This window comes from Xyrauchen texanus, chromosome 28 (assembly GCF_025860055.1).
Source record: "Xyrauchen texanus isolate HMW12.3.18 chromosome 28, RBS_HiC_50CHRs, whole genome shotgun sequence".
NCBI lineage: Eukaryota > Metazoa > Chordata > Actinopteri > Cypriniformes > Catostomidae > Xyrauchen > Xyrauchen texanus.
In genome coordinates, this window is record NC_068303.1 from 34,109,433 (window position 1) to 34,129,206 (window position 19,774).

General features: G+C 42.3%; 2 protein-coding genes across 2 annotated transcripts in view; both read left to right on the forward strand.

The window, feature by feature from the left end:
- Window positions 1–19,774, forward strand: part of LOC127622261 (heparan sulfate glucosamine 3-O-sulfotransferase 5-like) — a 67,009-nt gene that overhangs the window by 17,322 nt on the left and 29,913 nt on the right. The window lies entirely within an intron of this gene.
- On the forward strand, window positions 13,106–14,932 carry LOC127621715 (zinc finger BED domain-containing protein 4-like). Its single transcript, XM_052095434.1, has one exon. It carries the CDS (start codon window positions 13,106–13,108, stop codon window positions 14,930–14,932), a length of 1,827 nt encoding a protein of 608 aa, XP_051951394.1.

Consider the following 19,774-nt stretch of genomic DNA (forward strand, 5'->3'; position numbering starts at 1 on the left):
GTTTTATATGGGCCTCAAGGGGTCTAGTCTTGGTCTGTGTTTGGGCTTGACAGATCTGATCTCTGTTTTATGGATTCTGGCTTTCCATGGAAGCATTAGGTTATCTATTTTGTCCCTCCCTATCATAAATTACATCATAAATTACAGGGGATAGAATTATAGGTCGTACAGTATAAAAATAATTATGTCTATGGAGAGTCCTCATAATGATAGCCGCACCAACGTGTGTGTGTGTAAGCACTATAGAGTATTGCTGATGAGGAGTAACAGAGTAAGGTGACCTCATACTCTCTCTCTCTCTCTCTCTCATAAACGATGGGTGGTCTGTGTCTGATGGAGCACTTAGCTGATGTTTGCATGAGATGAGTCACACTATTAATCACGATGATCTGTGATGACTCCTCTTACACCCGGTTCCCATGACAGTAGTCCTTAGTTTCATATTTAAAGGGGCAATGACATGCAGTCAAACACATGCACACATTATTTCTCCTACCACTTGATCCTGAAAAACTCATGTGAAACCTGTGCAAATGTGTTCAGTATTTTACAGCATTTTTCATGGCTTTCCCTCATAGATGGAGACTGATGACATTTAGAAACTGCTGAGATAAAATACTAGCAAGGAAGTGAGAAGATAATCATTTATTTATATTAATGAGCTGCTTTGCAGTGTGATGTTTGTTCTGAATACTTTATCACTTTAGCCTCTGTATCACACACAATGCCCTGCAAGTCAATCATTCACATGCAATGAGCAACAGATAGACATAATGGCATGGAGTTACATTTCAATGTTACAATGTTACTACTCTATGTAGAGCAAAGGTTCTTCATTTCAGAATAAGTACCTTCATGTTCCTATCTGGATTTAAATATTTTCAACATAAACGTGCACGGCTTTGACTGTTATTATACATCTTGTGCCACTTTTAAAAGACACAATGTCAAGTTAAAATCTCATTCTGCTGCTGCCACTGACTGGGAGAAACACATGCTGTTCTGTGTTTAAACAAACACGGAAGATGTGAGATGTGAAGACCAAAGCACTGCTTTGGCCTGTTGAAGCCAGTTGATGACTGTTTATGCTGTGCTTGAGTGAACAGTTTGATACACTCAGATGAAATGTTGTACATTATGCGTTTACACTGAAATGTAGTTTTATAATGTTGTGTGGACTTTGGACTGAGTTTCAAAAATGTCTAATTTCGAGGGGTTGCACGATGTTAGCCAATCACAATAGCGGGCATTTACACTGAAGTCATAAAGGACAAGACGGCTTAAAACCGAGCGTTTCAGACAGAGGGCCAGATACAGGGTGGAAAATTATTATAAATAAATTATGACTGTTTGGTGCGAAAACACTTTACTAACATTATAAGTGGTCCTCAGGGAAGATAATATAATTATATAAGAGTACAGAGTATGTCATGACCCCTTTAAAATGTGAACAAATAAGTTTATGAAAAGATAAGAAATTAGATTACCTGATGGTACATGTGTGCTACAGTTTGAGAAACTCTGGTGTAAAGCAATAAAGTTTGAGATGTACTCTAGCTAACAGAAAGAAGGGTACTAGCATAAATAAAAGAATAAGGAAAGGGTTGGACAGTATAGTACGGGGGTTGGAAAACGTAGGCATTTGTGCCAGAGATTAAAATTAATTGTAGAGTTTACTGTATGTTATTTAGTTGTTTATATATATATATATATATATATAGCTGTGAACTCATTGCAACATAGCCTGTTTTATTTAGTTTAAGAGCCACTTGGAACTTTTTAACCCAGCACACTTGACTGTTCACACACAAAACACAATGACAGTGACACTCAAAAATAATATTTGTGGTTTGTACACTGGGCATGTTCGCCGCAGTCCAAATCAGAGCATAATTGTTCCCGGCGCTCCCTACAGCTTTGGTCTGGTCTCAGACTCGCATATGATTCTGTCGAACCTCATTGCGTTTCCATTATCAAATTGTGTTATCACAAAAGTGGACATACTGGAGAAAACAATGTGGGTCGCTATATTTGGGTGTCATGGCACACACCAGAGTGAATGACACTTGCGCCTCTGTCTGACACTTAAGCCTCTGTGCGTCACATGCAGTAATTCAACAGTTGTACATGTCCAGGAGAAGGCTGCAAAGGATCTTTCCTAATGCAAAGGATCTTTTTTGAGAACACAGCTAGTCGCACGCTCACTCATGCATGTATATAAAAGGCAGCAGTGGTCATCATGTCAGGGCCATACGCATGGATTTGCTGTATGCTTTCTTTCTAACGACTTCTTAGGATCAATATTTGCATTTATCCTTGGTACAGCCACTTGTTTTGCTGCTTAAGAAGTCCATAATCTACTATACAGTTAGCTTCTCTTTAACTGTATCCCATTCTGTTTTTTGAAACTCTTTGCTAGAATTGATGCATTATCACTTGAATTCCCCACCCCTGACAACTGCTGCCACCGCCGTCATCGACTGAGGGAATTCATGGCAGTGAGTGAAGAGACACACTCACGCTGAAGCAGTATCAGGAAAAATTTATAAAAGGGAAAAATATGTTGCCTACCATCCCGTTTAATAAGGATTGTCCCATATTTAAGGGGAATAACTGCATTCTTATGGAACACCGTTTGTTTTGATAATCTTTCTGCTGATAATATTTCACAAATCGAAAGAAATGGACCTGAAACCTGATTTGTGTGAAATATCGGCTGTTGCTTCACACAGATGCAAAACTTGACAGTTTACAGATGCTATTTACACATGGGTGCAAACAGACTTTCTGAAAAATTATTAATAATATCGAGCTTTGTGGCAACATCGGTTATTCACAGATATGAACTAATAATAAAATATTAGACAGATAACGAATAACAAAGCACGTAACCTACAGTTTTTAACTGCATAGGGTTTCTGGTAGGGATGGGTGGATCGATCATAAAGTATCGATACTTCCGATACTGATGTTGTTTTAAAAATATCGATCCTTACACAAAAATGTAAATAAAAAAATAAAATATCAATAAAACATTTTTAAAACTTGCAAACTACCATGAACATGAACAATAATCATAAGTTTCAAAGTGAAATAAAAGGATAAAGCTAATAGCAAATACTTGTGCAGGATGGAAACTATTTCTTCTTCCACTCCACTGGAGTTCCTTGGACTCTGAAGGATATCATCCCTCCCTCGGCGGCTGCCACGTTTGTGTACCCTGTCATGGCTCCCATGGTCAACAAGCCAATGCCCACACCTGCCACGGCCAACAAGCCAGCACCCAAGACTGCCACAGTCAATGAGCCAGTGTCCGTGCCTGCCACGGACAAAGAGCCAATTCCTGAAGCCTCTGCCATCCCAGAGCTAGCGCCTGAAGCCTCGTCCGTCCCAGAGCCAGCACCCACAGCCTCGTCCGTCCCAGATCCAGTGCCCAAATCCTCGTCCGTCTCAGAGCCAGTGCCCGAAGCCTCGTCTGTCCCAGAGCCAGCGCCTGAAGCCTCATCCAGAGCCAGCACACAAAGCCTCATCCATCCCAGAACCAGCACCCAAAGCCTCGTCCGTCCCAGAGCCAGCACCCGAAGCCTCGTCCGTCCCAGAGCCAGCACCCGTAGCCTCGTCCATCCCAGAGCCAGCACCCGAAGCCTCGTCCATCCCAAAGCCAGCACCTGAAGCCTCATCCGTCCCAGAGCAAGCGCCCAAAGCCTCGTCTGTCCCAGAGCCAGCACCCGAAGCCTCGTCCATCCCAGAGACAGCACCCGAAGCCTCGTACATCCCAGTGCCATCATCCTCGGCCACGGAGGCCATTCCCACAGCAGTGCTCCCGGCCGTCCGGAAGAGGAGGAGAAGTGCTCCTGCTCCCCAGTCGCTGTCAGCTCTCATGGCCACGGATGCTGTTACCCAGTCGCTGCCAGTGCCCACATTCACAGAGGCCATTCCCCTGTTACTGCCAATGGCCATGGAGGCCATTCTCCTGTCACTGCCAGTACCCATGGCCATGGAGGTAGTTTGCCTGTCACTGCCTGTGTTCACAGCCAATGAGGACGTTCCCCAGTCACTGCCAGTGCTCCCGGCCACGAAGGGTGTCGATGAGCCTGTCCAGTTCCCTGAGGCTGTCGACGAGCCTGTCCAGTTCTCTGAGGCTGTTGACAATCAGGTCCAGTTTCCTGAGACCGTTGACAAACCTGTCCAGTCCACAGCAGCCATCAACCAGTCTGTTGCTCAGTTCAGTGGCCAGCACCTGTCAGACACCAGCTACCAGTCTGTTCAGTGCCCAGTGGCTACCCACTTCCAGTATGAAACCTGTCCAGCGGCCGCCACCCAGTCGGCTGACCCCTGTCCGAGTCTTCCATGTTTTTATTTATTTATTGGGCTGAAACCTTGTAGATGGTTTTATTACAGTAATATTGTAGTAGTAACCATGGTTAATTGTATGTTAACTATGGTTTAACTAAATCCCATGGTTAAACTATATTTACTGCAGTGAAACCATGGTACATTTTAGTAAGGGTAAACAAAACAGGTGTCTAATAATGTTTATCTGAAGAAATCACAAAAATATATATATATTTAGCGTAAAACTCTAATGCATGTATTGAGACTAATATTATACAAATAATGTAGTCACAACGCTTCTAGCCTATTTCATGTAATGGAAAATTGTGATTCTTATTCAGATATTTTACAATATTTTTACTGGCCCCAACACAAAAATGACAAATAGCTGTTTTTTTCCATCATGGCTTTAAAAAATGTGTCCGAAAATAAATGTTTTTACATATCTTATGTTTTTAAGACAATGTCCCCCAAAATGTAATCACATTTATAATTTGCAAGATATGATTTATGCCATAAGTAATCCTATACAGATATAAATCCATAAATACATAATATTAACCTCAGCATCCTGCCATTTACACATGAGCTTTTAAGCAAAGCTTTCAGTTGAGGAGATGATGGGTTTTCGGTCACTGGTTTAGTCATGCTGTCATGCAACTTTTCACTACACATGGAGTTAAAGATGTGATTATTGGTTGAATATAATAAACATTATCAATCCCTGAGAGAGGAGACTTGCTACTAAGTCGGTTGTGACGTGCAATATACAGTAGGTAGATATTAGGCTAATCTGTAAATTAAGAATGTGTATATAACATGAAATCATACAACCTAATGAAGACCAACACTGACTGATACACAAAGAACAAAAACAAAATACCTGTACATGTAACAGGTGTTTTATAAGGATGATATGAAGTAGATTGTTTTAAATATTCATCTTCACCCTGCAGCTGAACAGCTCTGATAATAATAGCCTAAAAGCCATGGTGATTTTGCTTCTTTTCTTATCAAACACCATTATCATGTCGAAGGTTTTTGTTTTGAAACATTAACTAATTAAATGTATACTTACATTTAGGATACTGAGCAGCTTGTGATTTCTAGGCGCGTGTATAACCGAGGTTTAACAAAGTTCATTACGTCTCATTTGGTGCTTCATATCTAAAGGCGAATTAATGAGATAATTATTTATTTAATTTTTTTTACAGTAGAAATAAAACTAGCGCTCTGTCCCTTAATGAGAGCACAAACAAAAAAGTGCCATTGTGTGGGCAATCTTGCGAAATGCTGAATGTTGCTGGAAAGTTTCTCCTTTGTCAGAGTTTGTTCTTCTAGATTCTTCTAGAAAATCAGTGTTTGTTCTTCTAGATTCTTTTTCTTCCTCTGCCTTTTCTTCTCTTTTATGGCGGTTGGCAAAACAAGTTTCATTTGCCCTTAGCACCTCCAACTTAGTGGTCATTACGTTGGGAAAAAGAGCTTAGAGGCATTCAGCTCTAGCCTGTTGAAATTCTCTGGTTTTAGTGCCTATTTGCAGGTAAGAGCTGCTAATGTCTCATTCATATGGTGACCGTGGCTGTAGAAAGCCTATTCTGAATGGATAACCACTGAAGGAGAATTGTGTCATAACTATAGCATTCGCGTGCATGTTAACTGTTTCCCAACATTGTGATTTTGGCAAGTAATTTTATGGCATGTCAGTGTTCATTCTGGAAGAGAGAGAGACTCTAATAGAAATATAGCTAAATGTGGTGAGAAAAACTGCAGCACTTTTAATACAAAAGAACAGTACAGTAGTACAGGTTTATTTAAAACACTTAAAGTGATTTTCTTACATTTTCCTTGTGAAAACACCTTTTACTGCCAAAACAACGATACTAATCAAAGGAGAAATACACAATTTTCATGCTAAGCCATTTCTTATGGTAAATGTGTAATTTTAAGGCTGATAGTGGAGGTTCCCTTTCTGTCACTCGACGTTGTGTCGCTAAGACACTAGGGGTCTCTCTTGAGATCCTTGGTTACCTCTTATCTTTGAGAAAAGGCCAATGAGAATTGGGGAACAGAATTTGCATACCCCTCCCCCGGACATACGGGTATTAAAGGAGGGAAGCGTGTGTCTGTTCCGACAGATTTTTTTCTTCAGAGCCGAGCGGTTGTGTTTCAGTGAGCTGAGTATACCCACTGCTGTTCCACTTACCTCTATAGATCATATGCTGTTGGAGATACGGTGCATTTTCAGCTGCTTTTCTCTTCTTCTGCGAGCCAGTATATACTAAAGAATATATTTCTCTAAAAGAGTACACACATTGACGTTGAACGTCTTTTTAAAAACGCATCTTTATCAAGATGCCCTTCCATCTTTGTGTCATTCCTAGATACGGTCATTACCGCTCTGCTTCTGACAGCCATGGGCGCTGCCTCGCATGTCTGGGCAGCGATCACACTGAGGCAGCGTTTGTGGTTGGTTCATGTTCTCACTGCTAGAACATGATCATGGCAACATTGCGGTCATGGCTTTCCATCTTCCGGGGGAAAGCCACTCTAGCCACCCCCCATGTCGCACTTTCGACCCATGGGTATAGGGCTGGCGCAGCTGGCATGGGAGTCAATTTTGGGAGATTAACGGCCTCAGTTTTGCCGGGTAAATCCCCACGGACCACCCATTCCCCAGCATGCTCGTCTACACCCGTCCGGTTCTGAGATGAGACCTGCTCACCTTATGGCCAGTCTGATGTGTCTTTCGGAGCCCCCGAGCTGGATGAGAGTTTCTTGGCAGACTCCGACACTGAGGACTAGCACCTTCGGGTGTGCCGGCCCAGTCTGAGGCCGATGCTGAGCTGTATGCTATGCTTACCCGGGCCTGATCCTGATGTGCTGCAGGAACTGCGCTCGGCGACCACCCTCCCCCTCAGGGCCACGAAGGTCTCTGCGCGTGCACTCGGACAGGAAATGGCCACCCTCATGGTCCAGGAACGCCACCTGTGGCTGAATCTGGTTGCGATGCGGGACTTCAACAGGGCTCGCTTTCTCAACGCATCCATCTCCCAGATCTGCTTATTCGGCGACACTGTTGAGGATTTTGCCCAGCAGTTCTCGGCGGTGAAGAAACAGACAGAGGCCATCCAAAACATCTTGCCCCGCCAGACACAGACTCCCGTTCAAGATGCTGACGCAGAAACGTATTCTGACATGCTCTTGCCCCATTAAGGGAAGTGGGAATTCGCATACTCAACTACCTCGACGATTGGCTAATCCTAGCACACACTCGACAGTTGCACTGTGCACACAGGGACCTGGTGCAAAGGCACCTCAGCCGTTAAGGGCTTCAGGTCAACTGGGAAAAGAGCATCTCTTTTCTAGGCATGGAGTTAGACTCAGTCTCAACCACAGAGCGCCTCACAAGCGAGCGTGTGCAGTTGGTGCTGAACTGCCTGAGTACATTCAGACTGGGCACAGTGGTTCCACTGAAACAATTGCAGAGGCTCCTGGGGCATATGGCATCCTCAGCGGTGGTCGCGCATCTCGGGTTGATGCATATGAGACCGCTTCACCACTTCAGGTTATTTTCCACCCTGACCCTGCACAACTGGATGGACATCTGATTTCTTTAGTAATTTAGCTTGCTCAGTATGACTTATACAGTCTTTAACATGTCCCTTTAATGATGAAACTTAAAGATACTTGTAAAAGTTTCTTTAAAGTTTCAAAGCCAAAATTTCACAGAATTGTAAGAAATGCAGATCTGCCACTGCCTATAAGATTAAAATCAGATTTTTTTCTCAAATCAGATCTTTTCAGGCAGACTGTCCACATTTTTAATTGCAAGTGATCAAATCAGATTTGCGCATTCAGACATAACCAACCTATCTGCATGGGTTGCTTTGGTAACGATGCAGGCGTACCCATGTGACGATGCTTTCAAAACAGATATGGGATAAATTGAGGTGCATCATCTCACTCTCCAAATAAGCGCCCAGTCCAGTCGCGGTGCAGAAGTCTGGTAAATATTGTGATGTTCCATGCTGCAGTCACCGATTTTTTACGTCATCGTTGTGTGTCATGTTAAGAGTGACACAAAAGACCATTTGAAATCCGAATTGAGCAGCCAGAGCATCCGGACTCAGACGCATCTGAAAAAATGAGATTTCAATCACATTTGAAACCACCTCCCGATGTGGTTTGAATCAGATTCAGAAAAATCTGATTACATGTTTTTTTTTTCATCTGGATATGCAAAAAATTTGAATTTTAGTGGCAGTCTGAACAAGGCCTTGGACCCTGTTTACACCTGGAAGTCAAATGCATTTCGGGTGATCACAAGTCACAAGTTTTCAGCAATTAATACAGGTGTAAACTGGGTCCACAATGTTAATCGGATCACTAAAACCACATAAGGAAGTAGTCAAAAATGACATCTAATAAGACTACATCGCATTTGAGGTGTAGATGCTAATCCGTCCTGATGCTGACAAAAACAAACTCTCCAATCGATCAACTAAACAAGAGTTCTAAGCTTTTCCAGTAACATGCATCTTTAAAAGGAAATAACCATCTGTAAAGAACCTTCACAGCAGGAGGACACAGGAGAGCGGTTTCTTCACAAGTTAAGCTTTAATTAATATATTGTACTCTAGTGCTTTACAGCTTCACAATGACTCAGCAGGTTCTCAATAATAACTCATCAGCTTCACAACAATAGCTCATCAGCTTCTCAATAATAACTCATCAGCTTCACAACAATAGCTCATCAGCTTCTCAATAATAACTCATCAGCTTCACAACAATAGCTCATCGGCTCCATAATAAATTCTCTTGTCCCTGACGCTCTCTGCTTCTTGTCGGTGGCGTGGCACTTTTATACCACTATCCCCAAGCTCGCTGCAATTAGAAACAGGTGTTAATCATAATCTGGCTCAGGTGTATGCACCCTCTCTCTCCAGGTGGACGCTCGACCATGCCCCCGCCGCCACACCATCTGTTTAAATGTTTTTACAAAGCACATACAATTACATGCACAGTACTTCACAAAACTTCTTCAGTGTGCATGAGATCAACATGCAATGACACAGATGAGTGCAAATTGTCACCAAATGACAGACTTCAACACAAGGAAAAAAGCACAACTTTTCAAAGTTTATGTTTGGTTCATTTACAGGTATAATAGCGAGATTGGTCTGACAGTGTGAGACTGTATCAGAGATGACGAGTGATTGATCAGATATGTGTGAACGCTGGATTATAGCAGATATGGTCAGAAACCTGACCTTACAAGTGAACTAATGGATTTACCTCCACCTCTGCGAAAGCCATGGCTCAGCATCCTTCATGACCTGGGTTTACCTGTACTTTACAATAAATGAAGGTCACAAAGACAGAAGTACAGACATAGGCTTTGTTCACACTGCAGGAAAAAAATTATTTTCCAAATGTGACCAGATCATGTTTTTTCTGTTCAAACACTGTACATATTGGTGTCCTATGTTTTGGCAGAGAGTGAAACATCCCATATTGAAGGCTTTGTGTCCCCTATTAAATTATAAAAAGGTCGGACGGTGAGACGAGTACTGCGTCCTGTGATGAAATGCTTAAAATGCTCAAGCGTCCCGTATTCACAAGACATTCAATACTTTATCTTGTTGTGGTTTCTCGCAACCGGTATGGGTTGCACCTTAGCACATCTCTTTGGGTAAATTAAGCCAATGTCTGTATTATTCTAAGAGGTTTACAGTGTTTTGTGTGTCCACATAGATTACAAATGGTTGTGTTTCATTCAGAAGTGATGATCTCTATGCCCTGTTCCCTAAAGATTTTACCTTCCACTCTGAGAGTTTTGTAGGGCTGAAATGTGTTAAACATGCTGAACTCACCCTTGAAGTCATTTGTATTGAAAATTCTGTTTGCAATGTTCCTACTGCATGGCCATCATTATTATATTAAATTCTAAGTGCCCTGTGAAGGCATTAATTATGCCGTTCAGAGCGCAGTATGTTTTTTTGATGCATCTGTCATGGAAATACTCATCTGGGTTAATGTATGATGAAATTATCCATTAAGAAGATATTTTTGCATCATTAACTAATAAACAATGGGGGATGTACACTCACCTAAAGGATTAATAGGAACACCATACTAATACTGTGTTTGACCCCCTTTCGCCTTCAGAACTGCCTTAATTCTACGTGGCATTGATTCAACAAGGTGCTGAAAGCATTCTTTAGAAATGTTGGCCCATATTGATAGGATAGCATCTTGCAGTTGATGGAGATTTGTGGGATGCACATCCAGGGCACGAAGCTCCCGTTCCACCACATCCCAAAGATGCTCTATTGGGTTGAGATCTGGTGACTGTGGGAGTCATTTTAGTACAGTGAACTCATTGTCATGTTCAAGAAACCAATTTGAAATGATTCGAGCTTTGTGACATGGTGCATTATCCTGCTGGAAGTAGCCATCTGAGGATGGGTACATGGTGGCCATAAAGGGATGGACATGGTCAGAAACAATGCTCAGGTAGGCCGTGGCATTTAAACGATGCCCAATTGGCACTAAGGGGCCTAAAGTGTGCCAAGAAAACATCCCCCACACAATTACACCACCACCACCAGCCTGCACAGTGGTAACAAGGCATGATGGATCCATGTTCTCATTCTGTTTACGCCAAATTCCGACTCTACCATCTGAATGTCTCAACAGAAATCTTGACTCATCAGACCAGGCAACATTTTTCCAGTCTTCAACTGTCCAATTTTGGTGAGCTCTTGCAAATTGTAGCCTCTTTTTCCTATTTGTAGTGGAGATGAGTGGTACCCGGTGGGTTCTTCTGCTGTTGTAGCCCATCCGCCTCAAGGTTGTGCGTGTTGTGGCTTCACAAATGCTTTGCTGCATACCTCGGTTGTAACAAGTGATTATTTCAGGCAAAGTTGCTCTTTTATCAGCTTGAATCAGTCGGCCCATTCTCCTCTGACCTCTAGCATCAACAAGGCATTTTCGCCCACAGGACTGCCGCATACTGGATGTTTTTCCCTTTTCACACCATTCTTTGTAAACCCTAGAAATGGTTGTGCGTGAAAATTTCAGTAACTGAGCAGATTGTGAAATACTCAGACCGGCCCGTCTGGCACCTACAACCATGCCACGCTCAAAATTGCTTAAATCACCTTTCTTTCCCATTCTGACATTCAGTTTGGAGTTCAGGAGATTGTCTTGACCAGGACCACACTCCTAAATGCATTGAAGCAACTGCCATGTGATTGGTTGATTAGATAATTGCATTAATGAGAAATTGAACAGGTGTTCCTAATAATCCTTTAGGTGAGTGTATGTGTTAGAGCTCGACCGATTTATCGGCAGGCCGATATTATCGGCCGATATTAGGCATTTTCCAAACTATCGGTATCGGCGTTTATAATGGCCGATAAATGAATATTTAAAAAACAAACAAACAAAAAAAAACGGACGAAACACCCTTCAACCATGTCATGAGTGTTGGAGTTGTATAGTTTGTCCACCAGAGGGCACTCTACACCGTCCCTGTTGGCAACACTCGTGTATAACGCGCCACACATCCTGCAATCTGCTGATCCAGCCAGAGTCGGGCAGAGAGAATCAGTTATCCGCGAGTGAGATCATCGGTGAAGTGTGTTCATGCCATGGTGAGTTGGTCACATATATTGCTTGAATAACAATTAAAAGAACATCCCCATCAGTTCTCTTAACTCAAATAAGCATGACAAAATTTGTGACTATCATGTCCAGTTTTGCTGCTGTTAAATAAGCCGAGAGTGAAGCGGAATTAGCTAGTAATAATTATGTTACGTTGTTACAGTGTAGTTGACTGACTGTCCTTTTAACTTTTGACGATGTGACTGAAGTATTTCTTTAATAGCGCGTGACAGTTATAGCAATGAGACGTATCATCTCTCCTTGGCCTGTTATATTGAAAATGTATGTTTTACAATTTGCAGTATGACGTTATCCATTGCTAAATTATGGCTCATCATAGACTAGCTAACCATAAAGCTAGCTAATGCCACTATCATCAGTGGAAGACCGCTAACGTTAACAGTAATGAGCTTGGAAACCACAATGAACTTTTTCTGCCTAAATAAAGTAATGATTATTACTGTATTTATAACTAGCATATCTCTAGTTACAGTCCCTGGATTGTAAAATGTAAGTTAGACTTGTGAGGAGTGAACATTTAGACAAAGTATCAAACGTATCTTGTGCATAAAAGACAAAGTTAGCTTTTCTTTTACATGATGTGTGTGAATCCAACGACGCCAAGTGTGCGTTGCAGACTGTCGTTCAGCCACAGCATTAACGAGTCACATAATGGATTTAGAATCGCTAAATAATAGGTTTTAGAAGGCAGGCAGCAACTGATGATTGAAAATGGTTTGATGTAGCTTGATGGAAAGAATTTAAAATGTGCAGGTAAAGGGATAAGCAAGCTGACATTGTAATTATAAGGTAGCTTATAAGGCAATGTAGGGAGTGGGACTAATTATTACAATACACACGCACACAAACATTTAGGAATGACCTTTATCTTGTTTAATGATAATATAAATTATGATGATATATCTAGTAATAATGTCATCATTATTTTTTGTAATTATTACTGTCAATAATAATAATAATAACGCTGGTAGTAATAGTTGTGGCTGTAGCAGCAATCATTTTATTTGTATGTTTATGTTACGTTTTATGTTATGTTGTTTTTGTATATCTCATCGGGCTTGTTTACTTTATATTTTGACAGATGGCAAGTGGTGGACGAAGTCAAGTATGGGAGCATTTCACAAAAGGCCCATCAGGTACAGTCACATGCAACATCTGTACAGCCTCTGTGAGCCAGGGATCTGGCAGCCTCAAATTTAAAAATACATCCAACTTGTGGGCACACCTTAAATTAAAACACACAGAGATGTACGAGAAGAGGCAAAAAGATGCACAGCCAAACACATCATTGATGAGTATGACACAGCCAAACCTAAAACAAGTGCTAGAGAAAATCACAAAATGGACTCTAAATGATCCAAGAACTCAAGAAATGGACAAACTCCTGATGGAGATGATAGCCACTGACATCCTGCCTTTTACAGTTGTTGAGGGTGCAGGGTTTAAAAGGGTTACGGCCAAAGCAGAGCCCAGATACCCATTAAAGACTGATAAATTTTTCCGTACAAAGAAGATGGATGAGATTTACACAGGAGTTGTAAACAAAATAAAGAAACTGCTGTCAGTTGAAAATGCAGGAAACAGCATTTCTTTTACCACCGACTGTTGGTCAGGGTCAAATGAGGCACTCATGAGCCTGACTGCTCATTTCATTGACAAGAATTGGAAAAAGGTCCAACTTGTCTTGAACGTGAAATCCTTGTCACAGTCCCACACAGGACAGTACATTGGAGAGACATTTCTGTCCATGCTTGAAGAATGGGAAATTGATGAGGACCGGGTCATGCTTGTACTCAGGGACAGTGGGGCAAATATGGTGAAAGGCATGCGCCTTGTTGAGATGCCAGACCTGAGCTGCAGTGCTCACATACTGCACCTAGCTATCAATGATGGCCTCAGTTCCCAGAGAGTGGTGGTGGACATTCTGGCAAAGCTGAAGAAAATTGCAACTCACTTCAACCACTCTGTTACGGCACAGCAACGCCTATCTAAAATTCAGGAGGAGCTAGGTGTCGCACAGCATTCGATCATACAGGCAGTACAGACAAGGTGGAACTCGACACTGCACATGTTGGTGAGGATGATTGAACAGAAAAGAGCCATCACTGCGTATGCTAGCGACCATGGACATTTCTCATGTCTGTCAGCAGAGGAATGGTCCATTGCGTCGAACCTGGCAGAGACCCTTGGACCACTGGAGGAGGTGACACTGGAATTCAGCAGAGAGGACTCATCCACATCCTGCATCATACCATGTTTAGCAGTGTTACAACGTTTACTGGAGTCAGAGGGACCAACCACCAGGGGTATTCAAACCACAAGAAAATTCATGCTGGACAGTTTGCAAAAAAGATTTGCAAAAGTTAAAGACGCTAAAGAGGTGGTGCTTGCCTGTGCCCTGGACCCACGCTACAAAGAGCGGCCTTTGGTACCAGAAATTCTGGTAAAAGTGAAAACCTGGCTAAAAGAGGCTATGGAGACCAGTCCACCAGATTATGCCACGCAAACTCCATCTGAGGAGACCGATCCCAAAAGGCCGAGAACAGAGGACCAAGTACCCAGTCTCTTAGACTCGCTGTATGACACTGTGCTCCTTCCATCCACCAGTGAGGCAGTGGAACCAGAGGGGATCATCGAAGAGCTAGAACGGTACTTCAGAGAGCCTGTCATTGACAGAAAGAGTGGGAATCCATACGATTGGTGGAAACACAACACCAACCGTTTCACCAGACTGTCAGTTTTGGCAAGGCAGTACCTCTCCAGTCCACCCTCCATCGTTGGCGAGCAAAGGGTGTTCAGCACCATAGGGAATATTTATGAGGATAGGCGAAGCTCTTTGAAAGGAGATAATGCAGAGAAACTTTGCTTCTTGTACTACAACCTGCCTCTGCTGGACTGGAGCTATTGAGGATTGACTGATTCAGTACACTACCTCATATATACTGTTAGCAATTTATAAGTAGTATAAAGTTATATTTATGAAGCTATACCAAGTCTTTTAATACTGGTAACTTTGATTTGGTTGTTGTTGTTTTTGTGTTTTTGTTCAAAGGACTTTACGTTTCATATCTTAAGTTTGTATTTTTATACATTTTATTTATCAGAACTTTAATATATTTTGATGTTCCTCTGTTCTGTTGTGACAATAAAAGAAACAAGTTTCTTTTTAAAATGCATTATCATATTATTTTAGTTAAAACTCATAAATAACTACAAATAACTAATGTTAGGGAAATCTGTTAATGTTTTGTTGCGCGTTTCTGAAAAAAAAAAAAAAATAGCGGCCGATATATCGGTTTATCGGATTTTAAACCCAACAAATATTTGTATCGGTATCGGCCTTCAAAATCCTTTATCGGTCGGGCTCTAGTATGTGTGTCTCTGTGCAATGTGTTGAAGGTGAGCTTCCCTCCCTCCTGTACATCTACACCATGCGATGTGTGAGGAAAGATCAGAGGATCTTCAGATGTCCCAGTCATCCAAGCCATGGACTGTTCTCTCTGCTGCAATCAGGCAGACAGTGCTGCAGCATCAGATCCCACACCAGCCGATTGCGGGACAGCTTCTTTATTCAGACCATCAGAATGCTGAACGCCACGTAGCAACACTGTCACTGAACTTCCAGCATTGCTTTTTAATAACCATACACTGGATTACTCCCCACAAACAACTCCAAACAGCTACTATTATTTATTATAGCACGCACAACATGCACATCATGCCTATGTACCTGCTGTCACGTGTCGAACTGTCTCTACAGACTGATACACACTCATTACACATATGTAAACTATGTATACTAGCATTCAGAACATTGCTTGATCAACATACAGAACTATCAAATACAGGTACACTGGAATTCCTGTGTATCTTGCACATCTAAGCCTCTTACTGTTTGTACTTTTCTATCATACATTGTGTATATTGTACATACTATTCTGTTATTATTATTTTGATAGCATATTTTCTCCCAATATGTATATACTGCAATGTATGGACAGTGGTGCCAACACTGCAATGCCCACAGTACAAGTTGCAGGACCCACTAAGAGAGCCAAGCTTCAAAATGACCAAGCTGGGGCACCAATGGTTCAGCTTCACAGCAACATATTTGGTCCATTTGTGTCTAGTTCATGAAACAATTACATTCTCATCATTATTGACCTGTTCACTCGACTGGTGAAAGCCTTTCCTGTCACATTAACTGTGAGGGGTCAAGGGAGGTAATAGATGGCGAAGATTCCACAAAGACGGGTATATTCCCAAACAGTACTTTATTGTGGTCAGTGAATGATAGGGAGTGCTATTTACATTCAATTGATCATTAACACTACACTAACTTTACAAAAAATGTAAAATAAAATAGAAAAACAAAAAAAATTCAAACGTTTTTATACATTATATACGTATTATATATACGTATAATATAAAACGTATTTCAAACCCACCCTCCCTTGGTCAGTCCTGCCAATACCCAAATCCGAATCCCCCTAGTCTAGTCCCGCTTTGTAGCAGAAACACTTCAATTTTGACCCTGCTCTGGAGCAGCTTGACCCCGCTCCCATCCTGGAGTCACCGGACCTCAATCCCACCCCAGAGTCCCATTGTCTTGCCCCCTATACTCCAGTTTTTCACCTGCTCCGGAACCACTTGGCCCTTTCTTGCTCCAGGGTCACGGGACCTCTTCCCTGCTCCAGGGTTACCCGTCCCTTTTCCTGTTCATATCCAAGCATTTTAGCAAGTAAATAAGTTTGCCAAACAATTTTAACATCCATCCAGAGACTGCTGTCCAAGCACTGCTATCTTGAACTGCGACTGACTGAGTAGCTTCCCTAGCCAACACACATTCGACACAGTAGTCTGCCCTTTTTTTCATGCTTAAGGACATGATATAAACATGCAAGGACGAATTACATGAGCCTGCAATTTTGCACCAAATCCGACCTGATAGCTCAAATAAAATAAAATAAAAAATAAAATCTGTTATTGTTGGCTTGCTCTAGTGAATCGAGGTAAGGCAAGGACAGAGTTTTAAACACAGATTTTTTATGTACTCCCTTAATAATGTTTTTTTTTTGTTGTTGTTATAGAGAGAAGTACTCATTGTTGCAGATATTAGCTTCTGTTGTTGTTTGACCAGCAAGCTTTTGGGGCCGGGCGGAACCAGGTTTACAGCCCAGGAAAATGGAAAATTCTGCGGTGGAAATGTACAGAATAGTTTGAGAATTCGCACTGGCCCAGGAACCCGAACCATGTTGTTGGAAAAGGCCTATGACTTGCCTTGTAAGGGACTTTAGTGGAATATCTCTCCAGAAAAAAAATATTTTCAAAGAGAAGCTGTATGGATGCAAACTTGCACATATTCTGCTTCACTTCATCATGGATATTTTGGGAACAAAATGTTTTGCATTTCTGTTGTTTTAACTCTGGTTTCTGAACATCAAGCTGTGCATCAGAGGATCATCTGAGGATCTGCTGAGTCATACTCTAGCTGAATAGCAATGCAGCAGGAAGCAGATCAAGGCTTGTACAGTCTGCTGTCACACAAATACTAAGAGGCACAACACTTGGCAACTATATAGTGTTACTGCCTTATCTTGAAGCTGCACACACTGAAACATAAAAAATTCACACACACACACACACACACACACACACACACACACACACACACACACACACACACACACACACACACACACAGTGCAAAAATGCCAGTCGGAGGATAACCTGGCATCAGTTCTTTTACAAATCACTATGGTAACAGCACACATTCCTGAATGAAAACCACTCTGTTGAACTGACTCACAGAAATATGAAGAACAGATGCCCCTCTCAAAACTAAAGGTACTTCAATAGTGCTTAACAGCACATAGAACCCGATTCTTATCAAGAAAAATGTTTAAGCATTTTAAGAGTTAGTTGGAGTAAAAATTTGTATAAGCTCAATGCATACAGCTGTTGGCTGTCAAAACAATAAGTTGTTTATGATGTCAACGTAACTTACCTAGGGCCATCGCTTTTTGTCATCTACCCACTCCTTAAATTTGAATGGGTGAGGCACTGTCAAAAGACAGTCATCGTGATTCTATAAAGTATGGAGCCACATGTTTTTATTTGGCAAGTTTAACAAATTGAATAAGCTTAAGATATACATTTTGGAAAAATTTAAAAATAGGCATTTAATGACAGATTCCATTGTGACAACCTACCCAAAGTAGTGTACCAACATCTGGCATGTTATCACACAGATCACCATGTATGCAATGACATACATTTTTTCCTGGGAAATATAATGTTCAAAAGCATTTTTTTTTTTAGCTTTTAAGACCTTAAAGAGAGGTGAGATGTGCCTATACAGAAATGGACCCTCAAAATGAAACCATCCTAAGAAATATTCATGGTGTGACCATCCCCAGTTTCCATTAGAGGTCGACCGATATGGGTTTTTTCAGGCCGATGCCGATCTTTTGAAATCCAGGTCGGCCGATGGCCGATTAATGCTGCCGATTTATTTTGGCCGATATGTGCATGTTTTTAACCTCTTAATTGAAAGATAAAATGTAACACAAATAATTACTTAAGATAGACAAAATTTCTCAACAAATACATTTATTGAACACTTGACCAATCTGCACTTGTACACTTAAATTAAAAATGTATAATGAACATATTGTATAAATAATGTATAACGTCTAGGTTACGTATGTAACCTCCATTCCCCGATGGAGGGAACGAGACGTTGTGTCAGAGAAGCGACACTAGGGGTCTCTCTTGAGCGCCGATATTCACCTCTGAACTATGAAAAAAGGCCAATGAGAGTTGGCAACCAGTATTTGCATGTCCCGCCCCCGCACATACGGGTATTTAAGCGGAGCAAATACGGGCGTTCATTCAGGATTTTTCTGAGGAGCCGGAAATGGTCTGGCCACAACAGTGGCTCGGCTCAGCGACTTGGCGGGGGAGACACAACGTCTCGTTCCCTCCATTGGGGAACGGAGGTTACATACGTAACCTAGACGTTCCCCTTCTGTCGCTCTCTCCACGTTGTGTCAGAGAAGCGACACTAGGGGTCCACTTATAAAAGTGCCACTGCGCTGAGCCGTGTACGTGAAATGCTGATACAGGAGCGAGCAGGTATTCTTATGTGCAGGATGACCAACTGTATCAGGCTGCACGTACCCTTCCCCAATGCCCCATTTAAGCCATCAGGATTCCTTATCGTTACCCTGGAGGGGGGAACAAGGTGCTGGCCGCCAACCTACACGCATTGAGGGAAGGGGGTCTTTGCCCTTATTCAGGGCGGAGAAGACCCTGCAGAGGCCACGCCTACCCGAGAGGGGAGGCAAGTTTAAGTGGCAAAACCATCAGAGGCCTGACTTAGGGCCTATGTGGAAAAGTTGGTGCGGTGGTGGATCCAGCCTCATAGGGGGGAACATACAGCACGGCAACCGAGGCAGCCGTGACTGCCTAAGGGAAACACGGGAGTCCGCTCGCCAGAGGGGACAGAACCGTGGTGTTACACACAGGGGGAGTCCGAAGGAGGCCTTACCTGTGGAGCACCTATACCAGTACAGGGTAGCTTGCGGTACCCGCAGTGGCTTGGGTCGGCGAGTTCCTCCGCTGAACTGCGACCCACGAGGGCTAGGGAGGAATCAACCAGTGTCCCAAACCTGGGATCTCCTGGGAATGAAGGCGCACTGTTTCCCTGGTTAGGGGAAGGGCGCTAGGTGCAAGCGATTCACCCGGT